At 38.8% G+C, this 23,287-nt stretch overlaps 2 protein-coding genes across 3 annotated transcripts in view; both read right to left on the bottom strand.

Annotated features, from left to right (window-relative positions):
* LOC107709561 (G protein-activated inward rectifier potassium channel 4-like) overlaps positions 1 to 19,067 on the bottom strand; it is a 22,883-nt gene extending 3,816 nt beyond the window's left edge. Inside the window, exons 1-3 of one of the 2 annotated variants that reach the window (XM_016514060.1) lie at positions 18,921 to 19,067; positions 6,417 to 6,499; positions 3,893 to 4,769 (exon numbers count right to left, since the gene is read on the bottom strand). In XM_016514060.1, coding sequence (XP_016369546.1) covers positions 3,893 to 4,769; positions 6,417 to 6,479 — 940 coding nt within the window. In that variant the 5' untranslated portion in view covers positions 6,480 to 6,499; positions 18,921 to 19,067. Of the gene's footprint in view, positions 1 to 3,892; positions 4,770 to 6,416; positions 6,500 to 18,283; positions 18,340 to 18,920 lie in introns of those variants that run through there. The other variant, XM_016514061.1, reaches the window with a different exon arrangement.
* Positions 19,068 to 22,857: 3,790 nt separating this feature from the next.
* Positions 22,858 to 23,287, bottom strand: part of LOC107709558 (Friend leukemia integration 1 transcription factor-like) — a 52,863-nt gene continuing 52,433 nt past the window's right edge. The window contains exon 11 of the transcript XR_001636507.1: positions 22,858 to 22,872. The gene's annotated coding sequence lies outside the window, so the exon portion shown is untranslated. The remainder of the gene's footprint in view (positions 22,873 to 23,287) is intronic.

Genomic DNA, 23,287 nt, shown 5'->3' with positions numbered 1-23,287 from the left:
GAGATGCACCTGTATATATATATATATATATATATATATATATATATATATTAATTCACAAAGTTAGCTAAAATGTACTTATAGTAAAAACAATTTTTGACTACAAGTACATTTTTGCTTACTTCTGTATAAACAAATTTGTTACAGTGTTGGTTCACCCCTTGATGTGAAAATGGATCCTGAAGCAAAACCAATTGAAAACCACTGATCTACACTGTAGCATTGATTGAAACTGAAATGAACTCAGTGCTCTCAGAGTCTCTCTGACTCCCTCTGCTTTTATGTCATGTTTTAGAGCAGAAACGGTGTGTGGGTTTGAGTGTAACACATTTAGCATTGCATTATACTCTCTCTCTCTCTCTCTCTCTCTCTGTGTCTCTGTGTGTGTGTGTGAAAGAGAAAGACATGGAGAGGGTATGTTGATCTCAATAACCTAGCAATGGCCGGTTTCATGCACTGATGCTTTTCAAATCTATAAATAAGGGCACAACACCTCAAGGCCAGGGGTTCCTAAGTCTATTTCTGGAGAACAACGGTGACACTGAAATCTGCTGACACATATGAGTACTATCATTTCTCCTAGGATAAGAAGCACCATTATGGGAACTGCTGTGTTCCCATGCAGGAAAACCTTACTCGATTCTCCTTGTCATTGTCAGTTTCATAATTTAGGTTTAACATACTACATTATGCATTATATATGTGTTGAAATCTTTGTCTCACTGTGCATGGATTAGCACACTTAAAAGAGCCGTTTTATGACAAATAAAATGTAATACGCCTGGGTAATAAAACAAATCTGTAAAAAAAAGTTTAAATCCACTAATTATATGATTACTGAACAAGCACTTATCTAATGCTTCTAGTGCGGCAAACTAGAAGTAGAACTGAAAATCACCGCCTTCAGAGGATGCCAGAATTCTCTACAGGTTTGTTTGAGCTTTAAACAAAAATCCAGCACTAATAGTCAGTGTTAAAATTTAAACTGCTCAAGCACACATTAATTACCTTCAAACTGCCTCCACAGTTCCTCTCTTAATCAACACACCACCTCATAAAGTTGGCCTTTAAAAATCTATATTAGTTATAGAACATTAATTTGAAGTAAGTTCTTATCTATGTGTTTGAGACTCATTAATAGCAAAATGAATGGAAAGTTAATGGACGCTACTTAAAAACACAGATAAGCCTATCTTAATGCCACCGGACATATTTAGTAGATGCCGTTAGTTATGAGCACTCAATGGGCTGCTGTGTTTCAAGCATTCATCATGTTGATGGGGAGACAAGCATTTAATGACAGGTTATTTTTCTCTAATAGGGGTGCAGATCTTTGATCACTAACACCAATTGATTTTAAATCCATATTGTTAGACAGTTGCAACCTGCTTCTAAACTTTCAGTGTTAACTGTACTGCATTATATAGCTAGTTTGGAATAACCAATCTGTAAGCAAATCTGTGCTTTATAGACGTAGTTCAGATTCACTTTGAGACTTGACTGATAATCTATTTTAAAAGTGTTTGATATGTGGTAAAACAGTCTGAAAAGTATTTGCATCTTTCTGAAGAGTTATTTTTACAATCAGCATTTCATTGCAATGCATTTGCCTTCTCAGCAATTTGACTCCCATGCTTCCAAAAAAGGCATTTTAGAAGGTAACATAATCAAAGCGCCTTTGCTTCAGAAGTGCCTGTGCTTTACAATTCTGCCTATGTAGTCAGATCACTAGCTTTTGGAACAGAGTGGATCAAATATGATTGCATGTCATGTTCTGCAGTGGGATGAACCTTTCATTAGGGAAAAGCTGTTGTTCGTGATTATATCACTCAAGATCAGGCATTTCAAAAATGAAAACCGCTTATGTTGCAACAATTAAATGATGCAAATTACATCTGATTAACCATCATCAGAGTCTCATCACGTTCATGCAAATTGCAAGTAGTACTCAAGAGACTTACTATAGAACTCCTGACCCTCAGTACTGGAAAAATAATAGACTAGACCAAATGTGGCTATCCATCATACCTGACACATGCCAGGGCTAAATTAAAACATTGCTATACTCAGACAAATCAGACATCAGGTTGTTTGTGACCTTACTGCACTCACGACATCATTGGCACTCTACTGCACATCAAAATGAAGCCATCATCCCTCATTAGCAAGTGGGAGTAGACTTCGATCTGAGAGAGACCGGCGAGCCTATTTGTAGGTTTATCCTGGCCTGTAGCACCCTAATCTATACCTGGTCATCTGTCAAAGGCATAATTTACAAGGCTTTAGCAGATCAAATGCATCATAGCCCATAGTTATTGACATGTGCTTGCGTATGCATATCTCCACAGTGGAAAGTGGAAAACATTTCAAAGTGATAGGAAGGTTGAGGAGACTGCTGATATGTCATATGGCATCTAGGGCACAGAGCAAGGTTAGTGTAAGATTAAATTCTCTCCATTAGGTCCTTGGATGTTTCAGTCAATAACAGTTGCATGTTTGTGGTACAAAAACTTCTAAATGTGCATTTCTTTTTTTCTTTTTTGCATTATATGTGAAGGAAAATTTCATCATATAATGCTTTTCACCTTTTCTTTGTTGAGTCCTCATTGGTATTCACTGCAAAACAAGCACAAAACAGGATGCCTTCACAGGGAAGCATGTATAATGAATTGGATTTAGATTAGCAGTGCAAGTTCTCTTTGGACAAATGCCCAATAAATAATTTGAATTGCAAACATTCACCTGAGATATCTGATAAACCATGGGAAATGTTTCAGCCTGGGAATGAATCTGCAATTAGTGTAGACACTTTAGACTATGGAGGCCTCTTTATTCCCTCAACAGCCCTGAGAATAAGGAGATCTACTCAAATCAATATCGCACACAGTGTTCTGCAAGGTCAACCAAACAGTAGCCGAGAATAATATATCTAGATAATCCATTCACTTTCATATAGTCAGATGGCATATTTGCTGCTGAAGCACAGGTATCACACTAGTATCGGTTAACTTTGTACAGACTGTGCTTAAATGTATTTGCATTTGATTATGTTAAGCAGACTATGACTGATTTAAGGTAATGGACTAAAAATTAGATGCAGATTGAACAAACTGTTACAGTAAATCAACATCAACGGCATTATTAATAATCAATTTGAATGCCACAACACCCTGGGCTCTCTGTTGTATGGATTGTGTATTAGTCCAAATGTCTTGAGGTATAATACCAAAACTGTGCTCTCAAAGACATTTTAAAAGCAGTTTTCTCATTGAACTGCCTGACCGTTATTGAGTTTCACTGACCTGAGAACTGGAACAATGTTAATTAAAATGAAGAGTGGAAAAAGAAACTTTTTTGCTCCAATAAGCTTTACAAAGGATCCCCTCCAGCAGAGTGGAACATACCCGGATTACTTTTATCACCTTTCACCTCTTTCCACAACTCCGGCCTGGACGGGTTTGCAAGGACATGGCTAGCCAGACAACAAGAGGCTCTCAAACCCACCTTGACTCATGTTGGAAATATAGCCTTAGCATCAATATTGAAACATTTATCTTCTTGTCAGTGCTTGAATGTTATTTTGTGTTGTCAGCATGCTTAGGGAAGGGATGACTCAGCACTGTCAGCAAATGAATAATGTGTTGCAGTTTTGTATATTTAAATGACTGACCTCTAAGTTTCTCGCTTACCGCAAAAAATCATGGAAAATTCATTGAGGTCAACTGCTCTACAGAGCTTGGCAGTTAATGCGCAACTTGCTCCTTGAAGCCATTGCGAAAGACTGATAGTTTCTAGGGTTAATGCAAAGCTTCAAACTGTCATTTCTGATTCATGGAGACTATGACACTTTTTAGGTCAACAGTTGAATTGCTTAATGTCAAGGAGAACATACCTGTAGCTTCGACCATACCCTCCAAGATGACGACAATCTCAAACTCTTCCTTCTCCATCTGTGCCCGGGACATCTCCCAGAAAGGACTCTTCTCATTTATCTCGTGGGAGATAATGAGAGGCGATACCAGGAAGAGGCGATCGTCTCCTGTGTCAAAGCCAATGTTGATGTCCGTCTGGTTGAGCGGTATGAACTCGCCCTCCTTCGTCTGCTGTGAACGAATGAGTTTAGCACGGATTGACGCTTCCACAATGTGCGAATTCCGCAGGTCACCCACTCTGAACATCAGGCACATCTTGCTGTCCCTAACCGAGATCACGGCCTTGTGGGAGAACATCAGCGTCTCTGCTCGGTTCTTGGGCTGCGAGATCTTTACGAACATGCAACCTACCATCATGGCATTGACAATGGACCCCAAGATGGCCTGCACCAGTAGAAGTATAATCCCTTCTGGGCACTTCTCCGTGATGACACGATAGCCGTAGCCAATGGTGGTCTCGGTTTCGATGGAAAAGAGAAAAGCCGAGACAAAGCTGTTGAGGTTTTCAACACAAGGGGTCCAGCCCTCTTCATCTGCGTGTAGAAGATCTCCTCGTATTAGTGCAATAAGCCACCACAAAAACCCAAAGAAGAGCCAGTTGACAACGTAGACCAAGGTGAAAATGAAGAAACTGAGGCGCCAACGTAAGTCGACCAGTGTTGTGAAGAGGTCGCTGAGATAACGATAGGTCTCTTGAACGTTTCCGTGATGAACATTGCACTTGCCGTCTTTCTGTACATAGCGCTGGCGGGGTTTCTTAACAGGATCAGAGATGAGGTGGGTGCGATCTGTGGGGATTTGTGCTTCCCTCAGGTACTTGGGGAGTTTCTTCACCTGCTGTAAGGAGGTAGAGAGATAAGTAACAAATTTGGTTACAAGATCAATGTGACATAGAAGCTCTGTCTTCTTGGATAAAGACTCAATTCAAAATGATGATGATGATGATGATAAAACGGTCTACAGTATCAGCAAGTCTGAACCTGTAGGCCTATATTAAGCATCAGTGTTAGGGAGACTGCTAGAGAGGCATAATACATGCAGGATGTGATGCTTCCTACAGGTCCTCTGGTGTTGCAATCTAGTCCCATCAGAATCATTCAACATATGTTGCAAGCCAGATCAATATCTCCCATCTGCCTCTTCTATCTCTTCACTAAGCTGCTGTAAGCCAGACAATGACAGTGTGGACGGCACAGTTGCCAACATCAAGCAGAGGTACGTTCACACTGTTCCCTTCTAACAATGGAAGTGCTCTGATATCTTCGCTACTGTTATGACATTGTCACAGTACTTCTCAGCACGTACAGAACATGCAGATTACTGCAACGTAAGAGTACTGGTGGCTTTTTCTTTTTTCTATTGCTGTTTTTTCCCTCCAATGACTCTCTATCTTGGCCCTAGTCCATTTCTGATTCCTTGTTCTACACCAGCTCCATGGGACACTTCCCCCATTACCTTCCTCTTCCCCATGGGACACTGGCAAGCCCAGATAAGAAAATTTGCCCCCTCCCAAGTCCATAACACAGTGTCCTCCACATGAGACAAGAACACATTGGCACGTTGTCTTTCCATTTGTGGAAGATTGTGCTTGGTTGTTAATTGAAACGTGATATTGTGTTAAAGTGGTGGCAGTCAATTATAGGCAAGCCTTAAAGTGCTTATGAGAAACTGGAGCACAAGGAGACCTCCTGCTGCGTACACACCTGAGGCCCCCTATTTTCTGTCAGTTAAAGCCAAATATTGGGCAAAAAATAAAACCAATACTTTTTGTAAACATTGCAAACAAATATCCTCATTTAGAGCCAATTTCCAGTATTTGGTATGCCTCCAAATTTGTACTTCAAGTTAGCTATTATATTCAGTATTTCACATCATTCAAGTCATAAATATAAAAATGTCAAAATATGCATTTAGCATATATTAAATATGTTTAAATAAATTATTTCAATTTATACATTTAAATAAATTATACATAACATATTCACATTTATAAATATATAAGTATAGTGTTTAGTTATTGCACAGCTCCCTGAAATACTTGACTGAGCATTGTGTCATCAGTTATTTTATATAATGAGCCTAACATAATATATTGATCACTATACAATGTCCTGGCTGTCAATGAATTAATGAATGTAAGTAGAACACAGAAATGTTTGATTAAAAAATGGTATTTAAAGTTACAATTATTGTCTGAATTTCAGTTAATTACGCACTTCACATCATCACCTATTGGTTTAGGGTTAGGGTTCCTTTAGTTTTAACCTCCCACATTATGATTTATTTGAAGGCCACTGTATTGAACTGCTGTTTTGATGGATTCATGATTACAAGATATTAAAAACATGAAATAAACACAATAAAATACATTTCTCATTTTTATTTTATATTCTAAATTCTCAAGTTAAGTTGGTCTATTCCATGGTTACGGTAGATATTCATTTAACATTACTGAAGTTGAAAGTGATAGTGGGGAATACTGACCTCTCTTGGAGTCACTCCTATCTCCATGTCGTGGTCCATGTGGACGCGAGAATCTCCTGCCATCCTCAGCTTCGACTGCAAACCTGAAATAGAGATAAATATCACAAAAGAATAACATAACCTAATTGCTCTTACTTACTGTATAGCAAATAACCACGCTATGATTTTAAACATGTTTTACTTTTAATGAGCAGGGAAAACTACTGAGTGCACATTTAATGAATGCTCATTCAATGAACCTTGGGATTTACCACTCTAAGCCTTGATACATTACCCTTATCCCATTCAGATGGATAAACTTCATTACATGGATTTATTGTGCCCTATAGGAATATTGAATGGTTTGGTTTAGGATTACCACTGTTTACAGAGTCACACGAGCAGACAAGGCACATTCAAAATCAGAGTTAATCTGATCAGCTAATGTCTCACCCTCTCTCAATTAGGTGAGTAAACATATTTATCATGTCAAACGCCACGGGAAAAGCGGTTCAACCATGCCTGTCTGATTTTCTAATGGGCAAACAGAAAAACTAAACCTGACTGCTCAGGTTCTCACATCAAATTGAGTGTCATTTTAAATATGACATGACATGACTTCAAGATGGAACAAGTCGTACACACACGGACACCTTTGGGGGAACATCTTCGATGGTTACTCGAAGGATTAAATCAAAGCTCACAGGGGAGATGTACTTTCTGAGTATGCGGATTGAGTTTAATTTGTGCCTAAAACAGACTGGCAGTCTCAGCTGTTCCCTGCTCCCAAAAGACTAACTGCATCAGCACCATCACGCCATGAAAGCTGCTGCTGCTGTCTCCGTCATCCAGTCAAACTCTCCCTCATACACACAGAAGAAACGCCAACCTGGGTGAGCACCTCTGCATGCTCCTTGCTGCCTCCGGCAGCTCACTATCTCCATTCTGACACATTTAGTGTTCACCTGTCAAATCTATGGAGCCGGACTCTGAGCAGATAGGGCCTGAATAGAAAGTACTGCTGTAGCGTAGGCCCGGTTTCAAAACCTACTGAGCTGTCTTGCTGTTTACAGCATCCAACTGAAATGGAACCTCATAAGTAACCGATTTGGAAAGGTATAGTTAGGGCAGCAACTCTGTGTCAAACAAATAGCCTCGAGTCTGCTGTTAGCATGTCGCTAAGCTGACAATATGAAGAGCATAAAAATAGAGACTAAAATATACTAAAATTGGAAATAGTCCATTTTAATTAAAATTGTAACTATTTTATTGAAACTTTTCTGCATTTAGAAGAGTGGCAATACAGAGAGTTGATCAACTCTTGACAAATAAAATAAAATTAAATAAAATATAAATTATGTTTAAAAATACAATTCAATTTAAAAAATAATGTAAAACAAATTGTTGATGGTGCCTTATCAGGATCCCTACATGCCCTTGATTTTGGAGCAGGGCTGTAGGCTTACTGTACCTATGTTTTGTTTCCATTAACGCGTCTTTGTTATGGAAAACTGGATTTTGGTTAGTTTAACTTCCAGATGTTATGTCATGGTGCATTAAGCAATGATTCAGCTCCAGATCCTGGTCACTCCCACACTGCACCTGTGCTCCTGTCGGTAATGTCACACAGCTTCATCTATGCTAATCGCTTACATAAGGTGCCTAATGACTCCCATGATCTCCCATGATCCCCAACAGCCCATCTGCAAGTCATACTAGCCATGTGCACTCCCTAATTCTTCTGAAAGCTGTTTAGGATAACAGTTAAATAACTTTCAGACAAATAATGGCAGATTCTCCTCTGAAATATAGAGTGCGTAAAAGAAAGAGAGTGAAAACCAGAAAGAGAAAGTACAGCCTATTTAGGGGGATATTTTACAAATCCCCCACTGTTTTTTTCCGAAAGAGACCTTACAATAGGTATTGATCAGCTAGGAGAGTAAATCAATGTAGAGTAATCAGGTGAACTGATGAACCCCGGGAGCAAATTACCACAAATGCTGGTGCATATTTCCCTTCCATGCCTTGTAATGGCCACACACGTTTTCAGCGCAGAGAAAATAACCCTCATGGTGGAGGTATGAGATAATCAGCGCCGTGTAGAGCTAAACACACAAAACCTGGCGCTGTATTGGGCAACAGCTGATCTCTGATTAATTAGTGCATCCTAGAAAGAATCCCTGTTGCAAAACAGCTAAACTCAATTTGTCAACAACAGTAGTGAACATTTTACAGGAATTGGAGGCCGGCCTCACTGGAGATTCGAGTCCTTTGTTTGACCCTCGTTCTTATTTGTCTAATTCCACTCTACTGCAGTGACATCACTCATCCCTATTTGCACGGCCCTGCTTGTGCGCAGATGGCACGTCAGAGCCGCCATCCACTCAGGAATACAGTGTTGACTGACAGGTCTGCAGTGAAAGGGCACACTGACGTGACCCGCATCCGAGATGCACATGGAGAATACATCACAGACAGACGGCAGGCCTCCACAACGTCCCCTCCTCTGCCATTTCCACATTTTATGACAAAACGGTCCCTGTGCAGCTCCATATGACTTTGATGGTTGCACGTCGGTGAGGTGAGCCGAGCCAAGCCAAGCCAGAGCAGAGTCTGTTCCCTCATGCTTATCTTGCTGTTCTGAAGAGGTAACAAGCTCCTTATCAAGCATTTAGAGTAGCATGCTTTTTGTGGTTTTGGAGTCTGGTTGCAAGCCAGACAGGGGACACAACAGAGAGACAGAGAGAGAGAGAGACGCTTATATTCAATGATTTTGGTTTTGGTTCCTCAACAGTTTTGTCAATGATTCCATCAATTCTTTTGAGTAAGAAACGTTTGGGGGGAATGCATAATAAATAAATGTAAAACAATATAAATTATGCACTATAAATTGTGTAAATTATGCATTTACTTTTATTGACTTTTAACAGCATAAATGCATACAAATAAATGCACCCTAATAATAAATAGGAAGTGGATAAAACTAAAAAGAGACAAAGATGATAAATAATTCTAAATCAAAACAATGGTAACATTTTATTAATTTTAGTTTTATAAAATACTAATAACAAAAATTGTAATGCATAATGCACTGAGTTTTATGAGCCTTAAGTACAACACATTTGAGTGCTGTGCACCTACATATTTAATAAATTCAATAAAAAGAACCGAATCACAAGAGTCATTCATTTTTGAATCAGCGCTGGGGATTTGTTTTTCTCTAAAAAGAACCAATTCATATAAGTCATTTGTTAAAGAATCAGACTACACTGGTCACACTGAGAACCGACTCATAAGAGTCATACACTCGGGTGACTTACAGTACTGCGCTCTATGGTTTTTGACTAACTAAAAAGAACCGACTGAATCATTTGTTCGGGAATCATACTTTCAGCATGACTCAATAGTGGTAACCAGTCGAGTATTTTTATACGGTGTGCTGTCCGAATGAATGGATCAATGCATGCATGAGAATTGTTAACAGAACATAATTCTGGCACAATATATTTTAATGGTGGAGAACGCGGGCATCAAGTTTTTACATTAACGTGTGGCTGTCAGACTGCTTTAATTGCACTGCAAAAATGCTACTGTATAATTTGTCGACATCAGCCTCTTTTCACAGTGAAAAGTGATCTCTTTCCCGTGAGTAAGACACCACAGGCGTGCACTTGTATCAATACTAATTAGTGTTTCAATGGTACGGTTTTGCTTGGAGGATTCAGCTGCTGTCGGAGTTCCTCGCTCATGCTCTCACCCCTACATCATTGCCTCTTAGAGCAGATCAGCGCAACAATCAGGGAGACACTTCATTTGCTAGACCTGCGGATTTCTCATCAGACTGCAGAGCTGTTAACCCCCCCCACAAACAAATAGGAACAGCTGGTTTATCGCAAAGAGAGACATTTCCTGCAATGTCTGGGGAATGACCCGCGTGTTTTGTCAACACACTGCAGTACCAGTGATGTCCAACAACCCGATCTACTCAAACACATGGGAGAGTAATGACTGGTGGGGGAGGAATAGAGCTCACGCTGCAGCAATGCATTTTACTACTCAGAAATGAGTCCATTCATCCATGTACTGCAGTCAGGGTCGCGATTTTCGCTCTCTTCCCTTTTTCTTTTGTAGGAGTAAGCAATTCTGAAGAGTCATCAAAACAAAGTGAACAAGCCAGACTTTTGAATGGAGAATACATACTGTAGTAGAAAGCTTTCTCCTTAGACTTTCCACCTTAGCAGTTCTGCACACAGCCAATGCAGTGTTCACTGCTGCCTACACTCTGAACAAGGACTTCTGTAGAAGCTGAAACGTTAAAAATAAATAGTTCATTTGGAATGCCCTGCAGCATCATGGTGGATATATAATAAACTGTATGTGTCTTTTTCATTGATGGCACTGTTTTTACAGGGCCTTAAACTAACATTTTGCCACACCTGCCAATGGCTTCAGACTTGAGAAAATTTACCAGCCATAAATATATTTTTTTACTAGCCATGAAACTGCATGTACATTATTTGAATAAAAACAGGCAGGACAAACTGGGGAAACACATCTAATTGGAATTAGTAGTAGTAGTAGTAGTAGTGATAGTAGTATTATATAAATCAAAATTATTATTATCATTAGTTACTGGGCAACTGTCATGTAACACTGTTTCATCTCTACTAGTCAACACTGATATTTACTCACATTTGGCACTTGGGGTTTTACACCTGTGAACAACTGCAAAAAGCACACCTGGAAATAATTAAGCTGAATAAAAATCCGGACACATCACTCACTCTCACCACATTTATTTTACCAGAATTTCTTGTGCAATGCTTGATGGGTAAATTTCCCTCTGCACTCTCTATGAAATACCAACCTACACTCTTTACTGATGTCGTTTACATATGCACTTTACATATACACTTTCTACTTAAAGGCATAACTCAGCGAAGAATGTAAAAGCTGTCATAATTTACTCTTCCTCATATCCTTCAAAACCCACATGTTTAACTTTATTCTGCTTAACATAAAATGAAAGATTTTGAAGGCAGTTCCCCATGTTTTTCCATGCAATTACCATGAACGGGAACTGAAGCTGTCAAGCTTTAAAAGGGCACCATGAAAGTATTATAAACGTCGTCCAATTGACTTGTGTGCTGCAAGTTTCCAAGTTTTCAAAATAAAAAAAGATAAGTGTATTTGGAACAGACTAAGGGCCAGATTTACTAAACAGGGCAAAGTAGTGCGAAAACGCAATTCCAAAACAGTGCCGATGGGTGTGGGAATTTCTGCGGGTGATTTACTGTCAATGCGCAAATTAAAGAAAACAGACGCAACATCTCATTTCCATTATGACCAACGCTATCTACCAAGCGTAGCGGAAATTAGTGTAAAAATATGTTCGGATTCGGATAATAAATTCGGATTCTACCAGGCGCTCTCTGTTCTCTGCGGTGCCTCCTCTTAGCAACAACAAATGGAGTCATTTCAAGTGCAAAATCGTTGAAGACATGCTTTTTTTGGGTGTTAAACAATGGCTTAAATACCAGTAATTTGACGAGCGGAAACGTTAGTAAATCGCATTGTGTGATTCATTTTAATACTCTCCTCCCATAAATTTTGCGTCTGAAAGAGAAACTGCTAGAAATGCATATTCAATAAGATCAGGCGCAAAAATAACTGTCCACGCCTTTTCAGCACTAATTCTTCACTGCACGTTTTAGTAAATGTAGTAAATCTTGACAGTACTATTTTAACGCCAAAAGACGGTTTGCACTGGCACAAGTGCTTAGTAAATCTGGCCCTAAGTCATTATTTAGTGTAAAATATAGTACACAAGCCAGGGACAACTTTTATGATACTTTTACACCCTTGTGAAGTTTGACAGCATTCGTTTTAGTTGCATGGAAAAGGACAACAGCACAATTTTCAAAATTTCATCTTCTGCATTCAACAGAAAAAAATAAAGTCATACGTATAGGGAATGCCATGTGGGTGAATAAATCATGATACATTGTATATTTTTGAGTGCACTATACCTCCCAAACTAGAGGGAACTTCAGGTGCTTTGTGACAATTAAATCACAATATATAAAGTTGAAATAAATTAATTGAACCTGAAACAGAAAAATTCAACATTTCGTTTGTTTACCTGCATGTCGTGTTACCATTAATGGAAATCAGAGAACCGCAAACATTCAATCAAAGTATTAGGGTCTACTTATGAGAGATTGGAATATACAGTACCCTCCGTTTGGACACTTCGTCAATGTCATCGCTGCAGCATCGTCTCCGATGTGAGTGTGAATGTGTGCAGACGTGCATGCACGCACAGCGGAGAGAGCTGTATCTGAAACTGTTATGACACTTTGAGGTCAGTTGGGGCAAATGAGTTAAAATGCCCCTGGAACGAACAGCATCCAGCGTGGCTCGCTGCCAGCACTGCATTCACTCGCCTGCGTGTGTGTTCAGCCGTGGAAATGTGTATGAGCGTCCCTATCGCTCTGAATGACACCAAGCCTTCAAGTAGACATCCTGTCCACACTAAGGACAATTAGCCTAATGAAAGCAGTGCGTCTCGTCCTATCAGTGACAGGAATAGCAGCAGCTGAAACTAAGCCGGCCACTGTCTTTGGAGCACTGGCGCCGTGACAGCGACCTTCCTCACAGTCCTACACCAACATAAGTGATGCTTCAGGAAGTTCAGATGGACGGCCAAATCACACCCACTCCAGAAGGCTTTATAGGGTGTGTGTGAATGCATACATCCCTGGTCCAGTGACACTCACTCAAGAGCGCTAACAAGGCCGTGCACTCTAGGCGGTCCTTACTGGATGTGTGTGTGTGTTTGCGGGGGGTGGGTTGTGTTAAGTAGAGAACAGGCTCTTCAACACTCTCTCCTGTGTTTATCAGATGGCCTGTCAGCTCCCGGAAGTGATTTGCAGCATTGAGTCTGCCAAAGCGAGCGCCACGTCGAACTGCCCTAATTAGCATTCCGGAATCACTGAATCACTGCCTCAATACGACCGCTTAAAACACCTTAAGTTGGGGTCTGTCAATAAAGCGGAGCACAAACGGAAAATGCTAAATCCTTTTTCTTCGGGGGACACTTATAATCCAGTGATAATGGACTCTGATCTCTGGGGAATCTCTGGGAAATAATCAAAATGTCAGCACACGGGAGATGATGATGATTGGCGCAGGAGAATTGAGCGCTTTCACTTGCAGGCAGATCCTCCTGAAGACAGGCCATCTGTTCTGCACAAACACACTGTAAATCTGAGTTCACTATACTGGAAATGAAAACCCTTTTTCTCTAAACTGAGCAAGGAGATCTGAGATACCTATAAGATGCCATCCATTCGCATTTTCATTCATGGGTCAACAACAAACAAGCGTGTCTACAATAAAGGAAACATTTAGACTATACAATAAGGTTCTATTTGTTAACATTGGCCAACTACAATAGTTAACATGAACTAACAATGAAAAATTATTCCATTGACCAACATCAGAGAACCATAAACATGTGAATGTGTTGTTAAATTACTGAAATATTAAATTACTGATTCATTAGTCTACTACTATAGTTAACATAAACTAAAAAAAAAAAATGGTAATAATAATTATAAAGTTTCACATTAACTAACAACAACTAAGGGGACCTTATTGTAAAGTGTTACTGATTTAATTTTTTTTATTTTACTCACTGTACACTAAAGGTTAAATATATATTTAGAATTAAAAAAAACATAAATTATTAATTTATAAATTACATTCATTTTGTAATTAAATTACGTAATCCCATTACATGTAAATAGTTACTCCCCAACACTGATCGCTACACTATTGAAAAGATACAATGGAGCTTATGCTAATGGAGGTAATGTGATTGCACTGTTAGAAGCTTATTGACCTTGACACACTATTTGCATGTTTGTTGCACCACGTAACTTTGAAAATGTTTGCACATATTTACAAGCAGTTTTGGAAAAAAAAAATAGATCAAACTCATCTGAACATATACAATTAAGTTGTAGTTGCTTGACTGACACAGGAGGTATGTACTTAAGACACTTTTAAGTAATGAAAAAGGCCAGGTGGAATGATTCTCTTCTGTCTTTGAAAGCATCAATGAACAAAAGTCTGATATTTCTACTATTGCAGCAGTGACCTGAGTATAGTGCTGTATCGATCTGACATTGATCACCTTCTTGACTTCTGAATGACAGATGCAAACTCTCTCTCACACACACACTGCAGTTTTTCACATTTCTTGTCTCTTTGCTGAACAGCCAAAGACATCCTATTTATTGCAGTGACTGGATGCTACTAAAACAAAGCAGCTGGCAAACTTTTGATGGTGTTTTTTGTAATATTTCTCCAAGCACATACTTTCATGCTTATAAATCAATACATGCTATATTTAGCAGAGGCGCAAGCTTGTTTTCTTTCAGATAAACATCAGATGCTCTTTGATTTGTTTGCATAAGTGTGCCGGTGGCACTGTGTGTATGCATCTCAATGCAAAAGCAAGGCCTGAATGTAACTACAAATCTGCCATTTAGCCATGCCTCTCGTTCCTTCATCTTCCCTTTTCATTATCTGTTATGTTGGCTTTTATTGCACACTGTCAGTTACACACAGACTCCCGCACACACGGCCCGTAAGGCCTGCTGTGTTTGTGAGGCAGAAGGTGAAGGGATGATTGTCCGTTGCAGCGTGTGTTTTACGAGTGCTGGTTTAAAGGATGTGGCAGTATTACTTCCCACTGTGTTGCTAGTGCCAGCTCTATATGTCACAGAACAGTGGCCGCGTTTGGTGACAGGCTGGAGAGTAAAAAGAAGATCTACATTCAGATGTGATGCTGCTTTCACGTGTTTGAGAATTACCATAACTCAGGGATTCAACACTGAGCTCTTCACATCTTTAGATTCACAAATGATTTGTTTCTATGGCAACACCGAAAGGCTTCAAAATACCTAATCACTCAATTAATTAATCTGTAAACGAATACCTTGATATTCCATTGCGAAATATTAAATAACAAACAAATGTACAAGCAGTGGTTATAATACCTTTAACTGTTGGAGCCACGGTCGTTTGGGTGTTTTACATGCAAATCCAAGTTGACATGTCTGACAAAGATGTGCATGGTTAATATCCATAAACTCGGGATTTCTGTAAATTAATTAGAACTTAGCAAAGCTGAGTTTTTTTATGGGTTATATATTATTTTATTTTGTAATGTCTTAAAGGTCTAGTTCCTTGCTTTTAGTTCCTGGTTTCCTTTCCTTGTGTGTTCTAGTCTTGCCATTGGTTTATTTGTCTTCATAAGTCTTAAGTCTTGTCTTGTGATTGGTTCATGTTTAATAGTCTTGTTAGTTTGTATATACAGTATAACGCTCATGTCTGTTGTGTACTGACTATGGTTGTGTTTCTGTGGCTTTTCTGATTGTCTTTATGTTTGTATAGTTCTTAAGTACTTAATGTATTATCAAGATGTTTTCTTGTTCTTGTTTTTTAATCACAACATCACAATTAGGCAGAAGTAAATAAAAAATACATCAGAGTGAATATTAAATTATTTCACTATTTTGGCTTGAGTGCCAATTTTTTTTCCATGTCTCTGAGTAATATTTGCCAAAATTCCCAAACATTAGCAAAATATCCCAGGTGTGTTTTTTTTTTCCTCCTAATCAAAATATAGGCAAAACATTGTTTTGGCAATATTGCTGGTAGTAAGTAAGTAAGTAAGTAAGTAAGTAAAAAAAAATAAAAAAATAAAAAATAAATAAGAGGGATTTATAGTATTTTTTTGTTTATAGAATTTGTTTATCTTCAATAACAATGTCCACCCTTTTAATCTTTGTAATATCTCATTAACAATAGGTAGTTCCTCAATGACATCATCTTTCAGGAAGTGACATCAGCTGATGGGATAACAACATAACAAACATTAGTAAGTGCAATGAATTATGAATTATGTGATTTATAGTGATATTAGTAGGTATAACTGCAAACAAATCTGTTCAGTTTGATTTTTTTTTTCAAAACAATATTACAATATTAATATTACAAATATTATTTTTGACTGTTAAATTTAGTTATTTATTTACATGGTTAGACATCCTGTTTTTCTCACCATTGTTTAAATATAAAGCTAAAACAAAAACTTTAATGACCTTAAATCTTAACAAAATAGTTTAATATTTAAAAAAATAAATTTGTATTAATATATTAATATTTAAAAAAATTAAAGTGTAAAGTATACAGCATAACATGAATGACCAGCATAAGATTTAATCTCAGACCTGTCCTTTAAACTGCTAGACACATACTTTCAAAGCATACAGATCAATGCAGCAGGAAGTAGAATTTCTCTCAATCCACAGCTGACATGACAATACTCTGAATGTATTAGACTGAAGTTTTATCTAATTACAACCAAGCAGATGGATTGCGCTCGAGGACTTTTCTGCTTGGATCTTACCTAACACAATACAAATGGAACACGCACTTTGGGAGCAAATGAGGTGCAACTTACTTCCATCTGATGCACGTCCTCACGCACATCCACACAAACAGTTATGTGTGCACATATCAATTTCTTTCAAGGTAACCCACTATCAAATTATGTGAGAGGACTTCACATCATGAGATCAACTAATCATTGAGTTTTCAAAAACCATTAGCCTACAGAATTATTGCTTGTGCCAAACCATGACTTCAGAGAAGCGTATTTCTGCTGCACAACCAGGCCTGCATGGGTTGTCTATGCTCGCTTTGCTTAATATGTCCAGTGCTTAAGTGATAGCTCACCCAAACATTTAAAATTATGTCATCATGTCAACCTTTTGTCATTCCAAAATCAAAATATATATATGAACTAATTTCTTTTATGGAACACCAGTTGAAACATTTAAAGACTGTACTGGTCGCTCTTGTCCATGCAATTACAATGATTCAATCTTAAAAAAGAACACAAAAGCATAATATAAACAGTCCATATGACATGTGTACAGTATTCTGAAGTCATTCAATAACTCTGTGTAAGTAACAAAATAACATTTAATTCCACATTAATTGTAATTGTATTTACAATAGCAACAACAGCCTTCTAAATTTCTCCTTTTATATTCCATGGATGCATTAAAGTTTGAGGGAGTAAATGCATTTTGGCTAAAGGATCCTTTTAGTAATTCACGATGATTCGTAATTTCTGTTGCTCCATGTGATAGAATTGGCAGTAAGTAATTGAGAAAGGCCTTTTGGTGTGACGCAGCTGTTTTGTTCAGAGTTAAGGGAACTGTCATGAAGTTAATGGGGTCAAAGGTCACATCATCAGAATCAACTGTGCGTGGCGACCAGAGACTTTAATGACATGTATATTCTGATAAACACTGACAATTCTGTAAATGGATTAGGCTGAATGCTTCTTATGTTTGCCTGCATTTAGATGCTTAGATGTGTGTGTGTGTGTGGGTCAGGCTTTGCCTGTATTGTAGGGAACAAATATCCCCACAAGGATAGTAAAACCTGAAATCACCTCTATTGTGAGCAACAGCCAATGATCCCCACGAGGAAAACAGCTTCATAAACATACTACATAATATCTTAGGGAAAATCTAAAAGGCTGAGAGTTTACGTTAAGCATACGGTTAGAGGATGCAAAATATCATTGACTCAGTATTGTGAATGCATTTGCATAATGTTGTGTTTTAGTGGCAATTGCATGTATATTTAAACATGACATGACTGTAGGTAAAGTGAAACCGTACAGCACATTTCTCACATTTGCTATTACGTATGCAAGCTGCAAGCAAACTCTATGAAAAATTCACAATCTCACTCTCATTCCCTCTCAGCGATGATCAAGCTGGCTTTTATTATCTTACCCTTTATCGAGCAGCCGCTGCTTTGTTCCCTGCTTTTCAGCACAGAGTTATCTGGAGACTCAAAGTGTGACAGGACCAGAGAGGCTAGGAGGAGGAAAATCTCTCTATGTGAGCAGTTTGTAGCTGCAGCCCCAGGCGAGAGAACTAATACCCCTATAACGAAGAATCAGAGAGAATCGATACGATGCCCATCAACACCAGCGACTTTCCTCTCTGAAAGTGTGCACCCAACACCATTTGGTTACCGCAAACGCATCTCCACGTGAAAGCACGTGCAAACTCTCTCTTGCACACACATGCATGCACACACATGCAACCGGCAGGCTTGCAAAACTCCTGCAATGCACTAAAACATGTGTCCCCAGGAACGCTGGCAAAAACGCCACCTTACATGCTGAAAGGCATTTTAGATCCATGGCATCCTGGACAAGGAGCAGACGCTTGCCGTCTCAATGGGACAAGGGTCGCCTACGGGGTAATCCTGCGATCCTCACCGGCTCTCTGTCCCTCTCAGCATGCTCCTTCTCAAGAGGGACGGATGATATTAAGACCCATTCAATAGTGACCGCGTGGCACAATCGCACTCAGCCGGGTAACGGATATTCTAGCTCCCGTTCCTCCCTCTCTTCTGACTTACCTTCATTCGAGCGCAGAGGTAGCTGTGCAGTGTCAAGGGAAGCATGTTAGGGCAGCTGCGCTCTGTTCTGACTCCAGCTCTGATGTGCTCATCTCAACTGCCTCACTGCCTCGGCTCACACAGCGCTCCACCACCTCCTTACCTCGCTCTCCTGGAGGATGCAAGTGAGAGAAAGAGAGAGAGGGAGGGATGTGAAAGTGAGCATGAGAGGATGTTTCCTCCCCCACAGCCCCCTGCTCCTCCATCTCCCCTCGCAGGATTTGTCCTTTCTGTACTTGCGTGTGCGTGGAAGCATCCTAGCGCACAACGAGTTGGATTCTGCGGGCTGAGGTTTACGCAACTGCGCAAAAAGACTCGACGAGAGAGAGAAGGAATCCTACTAGACGTGCTTGATAATCAATTTCTCTCATTTTTTAGCTAAAGAACAGCCTGGGGGTGAGATACACCACAGTGCAGTAGGAAAACTGGAAGATACTGTACGTACAGAAGCAGAGAGGAGGTGCAAGGGACTGAGCAAAATAAAGTTGGAAATTTGCTTCTTGCCCCTCTGCAAGGTCGTCAGAACGGTAAGCAGATGTTTCGGGAGCACTACATCAAGGTTAAACATGTGGCCGTCTACCCACACACCTCCAACATGCGAATAAACTCTGATTTATGACTTTGCAGTCTCCCCACACACAGACGCACGCAGTTGCACATGTCGTAATACACATCATCTGCCCAACGGCAGTAGATTCTGCGACTTCTATTGGATCTGTTGACTCCCAGCCCACGTTTCAGTGTAGGCACGATATGGGATTGAGTTTTGGGCCACACATGGGATTCATATCAGTTAATTGTCCGATTCAATAAAAGATTCATATGGGCTAATTCAGATAGGGCCGACATGGAAACCCATTTGGGGCCCAAACCTTAAGCCCAAATTGTGCCTACTTTGAACCCACCATGAAATGTTGGCTGAGAATGTCAAACCAACAAGTCCAGTATTAGATCATGGTGGGCATTGGCGTACAGGGCATCATAATGATGCAGGAAGCCCCGAAACTTATGCGTGGGCCCCCTCTTGAATTATCATCCATCCACCCTTGACAAGGAGCATGCTGAGAGGGATTGTGGGGACCAAAGAGATGTCCAACTGAGATGACAAGCATCTGCTCCTTATCCACAATGCCATGGATCTAAAATGCCTTCCAACATGCAAATAAACTCTGATTTATGACTCTGCAGTCTCCCACACACAAATGCACACAGTTGCACATGTCGTAATACACATCATCTGCCCAACGGCAGTAGATTCTATGGCTTCTATTGGATCATTTCACTCCCAGCCCACGCTTCAGTGTAGGCACGATGTGGGCTTGAGGTTTGGGTCCCAAATGGGATCCATATCAATTAATTGTCCCCTGTCAGATTCTATAATAGATTAATATGGGCTAATTCAGATAGGGCCGATATGGAGCCCATGGGCAAACCCATTTGCCGGCCCAAACCTTAAGCCCAAATTGTGCCTACTTTGGACTCACCATGAAATGTTGTATGAGAATGTCAAACCAATGAGTCCAGTACTGGATTATGGTGGCCATTTGTGTAAAGGGCATCCCGTTTGTGCTGGCATGAATCTAAAATGGATTCCAACATGCGAATAAACTCTGATTTATGACTCTGCAGTCTCCCCACACACAAACACATACAGTCACACATGCCGTAGTACACATCATCTGCCCAAAGGCAATAGATTATGCGGCTTTTATTGGATTTATTGACTCTCATCCCACATTTCAGTGTAGGCACAATATAGGATTGAGGTTTGGGCCCAAAATGGGTTTATACACAGGAGTCAGTGAATTAGCCCCAGTCAGATTAATTTGGGGCTAATTCAAATAGAGCTGACATGGATTCCATGGACAAGCCCAAACCCCAAGACCTTATCATGCCCACATTGGCCCCACAATATAAAATCAATGAGTTTAGTATTGGATCACAATGGTCACTGGCGTGAAGTGTGTCCTTCTAGTGCTGGGGCCTCAAAACTTATATGTGGGCCTGGTCTTGACTATCCTGACTTAATTTGTGCTGTTTTACTCTTCATAGAAGCAGCAGATATTCAGTTTTCACACTTTTCAATGCTGCACACCCTTGCATTAATGTATTTACACAGGAATCCAATTGCGGAAAACAATATATCACGTCCTTGAATGTGGTTCATTGATTCATGTGCACAGTGGACCCAATATACAATGTGCACTGATTGACATGCTGGAGGGCCAGTATAAAAGAGCCTGTGATTTGTAGAAATATTTGTAATATCCCTTGTGAAACAGATTTACACTTTGGTATACTTTAAAAAGAGCAATTTGTAATGGTTTTCAGATACTTAATTGCATGTTATTTATTTAATTGAAGATGCATGATAACATATATTTATATTAAATGCAATAGTTTGGATGTTTTTGACCCACCATTAAAGTATCTTTAATTTTATAATTACTTCTATTGTCTTTGAAATATGGTTAAAGTTACTGCTGAATGTACTGACAAGCATTTATGCTAAACTAACATATACTATAACGTACTTTCTATTGAAACTTGTATGTCTTGTATTTAAAAATATTTGTAAATGCACATTCACAATGATAAAGTCGCACTTGATATATTTAAGTTTAAATGTAATATCAAAAAACACTGCAGTTAAACTTATAATTAAGTACTTTTTATGTGCTTTAGTGTTTAGTTAATCAGCACATCAAAATAAGTGCACTTCTTTAAAACATGACCAACTATTATCAAAATACAATATTTAAAATGTATTTTAAAGTAAAACCTTTAATTTAAATTATTTCAAAGTGCAATTTTTTGTGTACTTAAGTGTGTTAAGAAACATAGTCATGGAATTGTCTCTCTTTAGGTACACTTAAATAACTTTTTTTTCATTAATATTGTATTATCAGCAAGTATTGATTTTTTTTTCCTCTTTAATAAACATTTAATAATTAAAGTGCACATGCAATATAGTTAAGCACTCATCTTTTCACAAAAGACAGGGCTTAAATTGCTTCAGTTTATTACTTTTCGCTCACTGTGAGCTGACTTGTCTAGTTTAATTGTCAATTGTATGCTTTAAGAAACAGTACGGTATAATATATAATAGCATAATTTCCGCGTCTATGAGCAAGAATGGTAAAATGTAGGTTGCATACTTTAGAGGATTCTGTGCCAGTCGAGCAGCTGCCTTTGAAGTGAATGAGAACGCTAGCAGACAATTATAGGCCTCCTAGGGCTGGTTGGGATGCTCAAACGAACAGAGCAATGTTATAGTCCATATTCAGCATTATACTTAAGTAAGCACACTTACAGTATTTTGTGTGTGCATCACATTTAAGAGTCTTGAAAACTCAAAATAGTTCTCTGTTTTGATCAGCAGCTATGCTTTGAGAACAAACAGTGGATGAAGACACATCACAATGCTTCATTTATATATCTCTCTTTTTAATGTGTGATAAAGCATTACTTGATGCCGCATCAATCAGCTGACCCTGTAATTGCAAAATCAATAAACATTTTCAGTGGGTTATCAATCCTCTAAGTGTAATCAAGAGCTTGGTCCTTCATTATTCCAAGCTTGTTATTTATTTATTTATTTATTTATTTTTCCTCACTGAATCACTAAGAGACTTGAGAGGAAGGTTATAGAGATGTGAGAACAGAGGAAATAAAGACCAATGCAGATCAATGCAGTATGTCATAAATCTTTAATTCTTAATTTCAGTAGGTTAGGACAGGCCAGTTTTAATCAATGCAATCTCTATCAGTGTGTAAATTATGTTTAAAAAATGCGAAGTGCTGTTGAAACATTCCGTAATATGTAGAAATAAAATAATTTAGTAAATGTACTTTTCAAGACTGAACCAGCATTTGGTTTCATTCACATTCTGACCAGTTGCTCTCTTTCTCTCTGTTTTGGTTGTCAGTATAAATTAGCATGAATTGACCCTGTCAGTGCAGATTTGATATGTTTGAACTGAAATATTGTGACCTGACAAAGCAACAGGAGAGATAATAAAATAATAAAGACAAAACATACCAAGGGCAACACGAACAATCAGGACAGGATGAAAGAGACAGAATGGAATAAAAAAAAAAAGAAGCTTTGTCCTGTAAGCAGTCTGTCAGTAATTTGTTTTGCTCTGATCACTAAATGTGAAAAAAGGCTTTAAACACTTATTTTCAGAGAATATCTTTATTTAGCACACCTTTTGCCTTTTCATTTTTTTTATATTCATGCATTTAAAACCTTATAAAACATAGAAAATCATTACCCCGGCACAGTAAATCTGACTAAACTTCCCCTTGTGGACATTAAATTCTTA

This window comes from Sinocyclocheilus rhinocerous, unplaced genomic scaffold, assembly GCF_001515625.1.
Source record: "Sinocyclocheilus rhinocerous isolate Xijiao unplaced genomic scaffold, SAMN03320098_v1.1 scaffold656, whole genome shotgun sequence".
In the NCBI taxonomy this organism is placed as follows: Eukaryota; Metazoa; Chordata; class Actinopteri; order Cypriniformes; family Cyprinidae; genus Sinocyclocheilus; species Sinocyclocheilus rhinocerous.
Note: the sequence above shows the minus strand (reverse complement) of the source record. Positions and strands in the feature narration are given on the sequence as shown.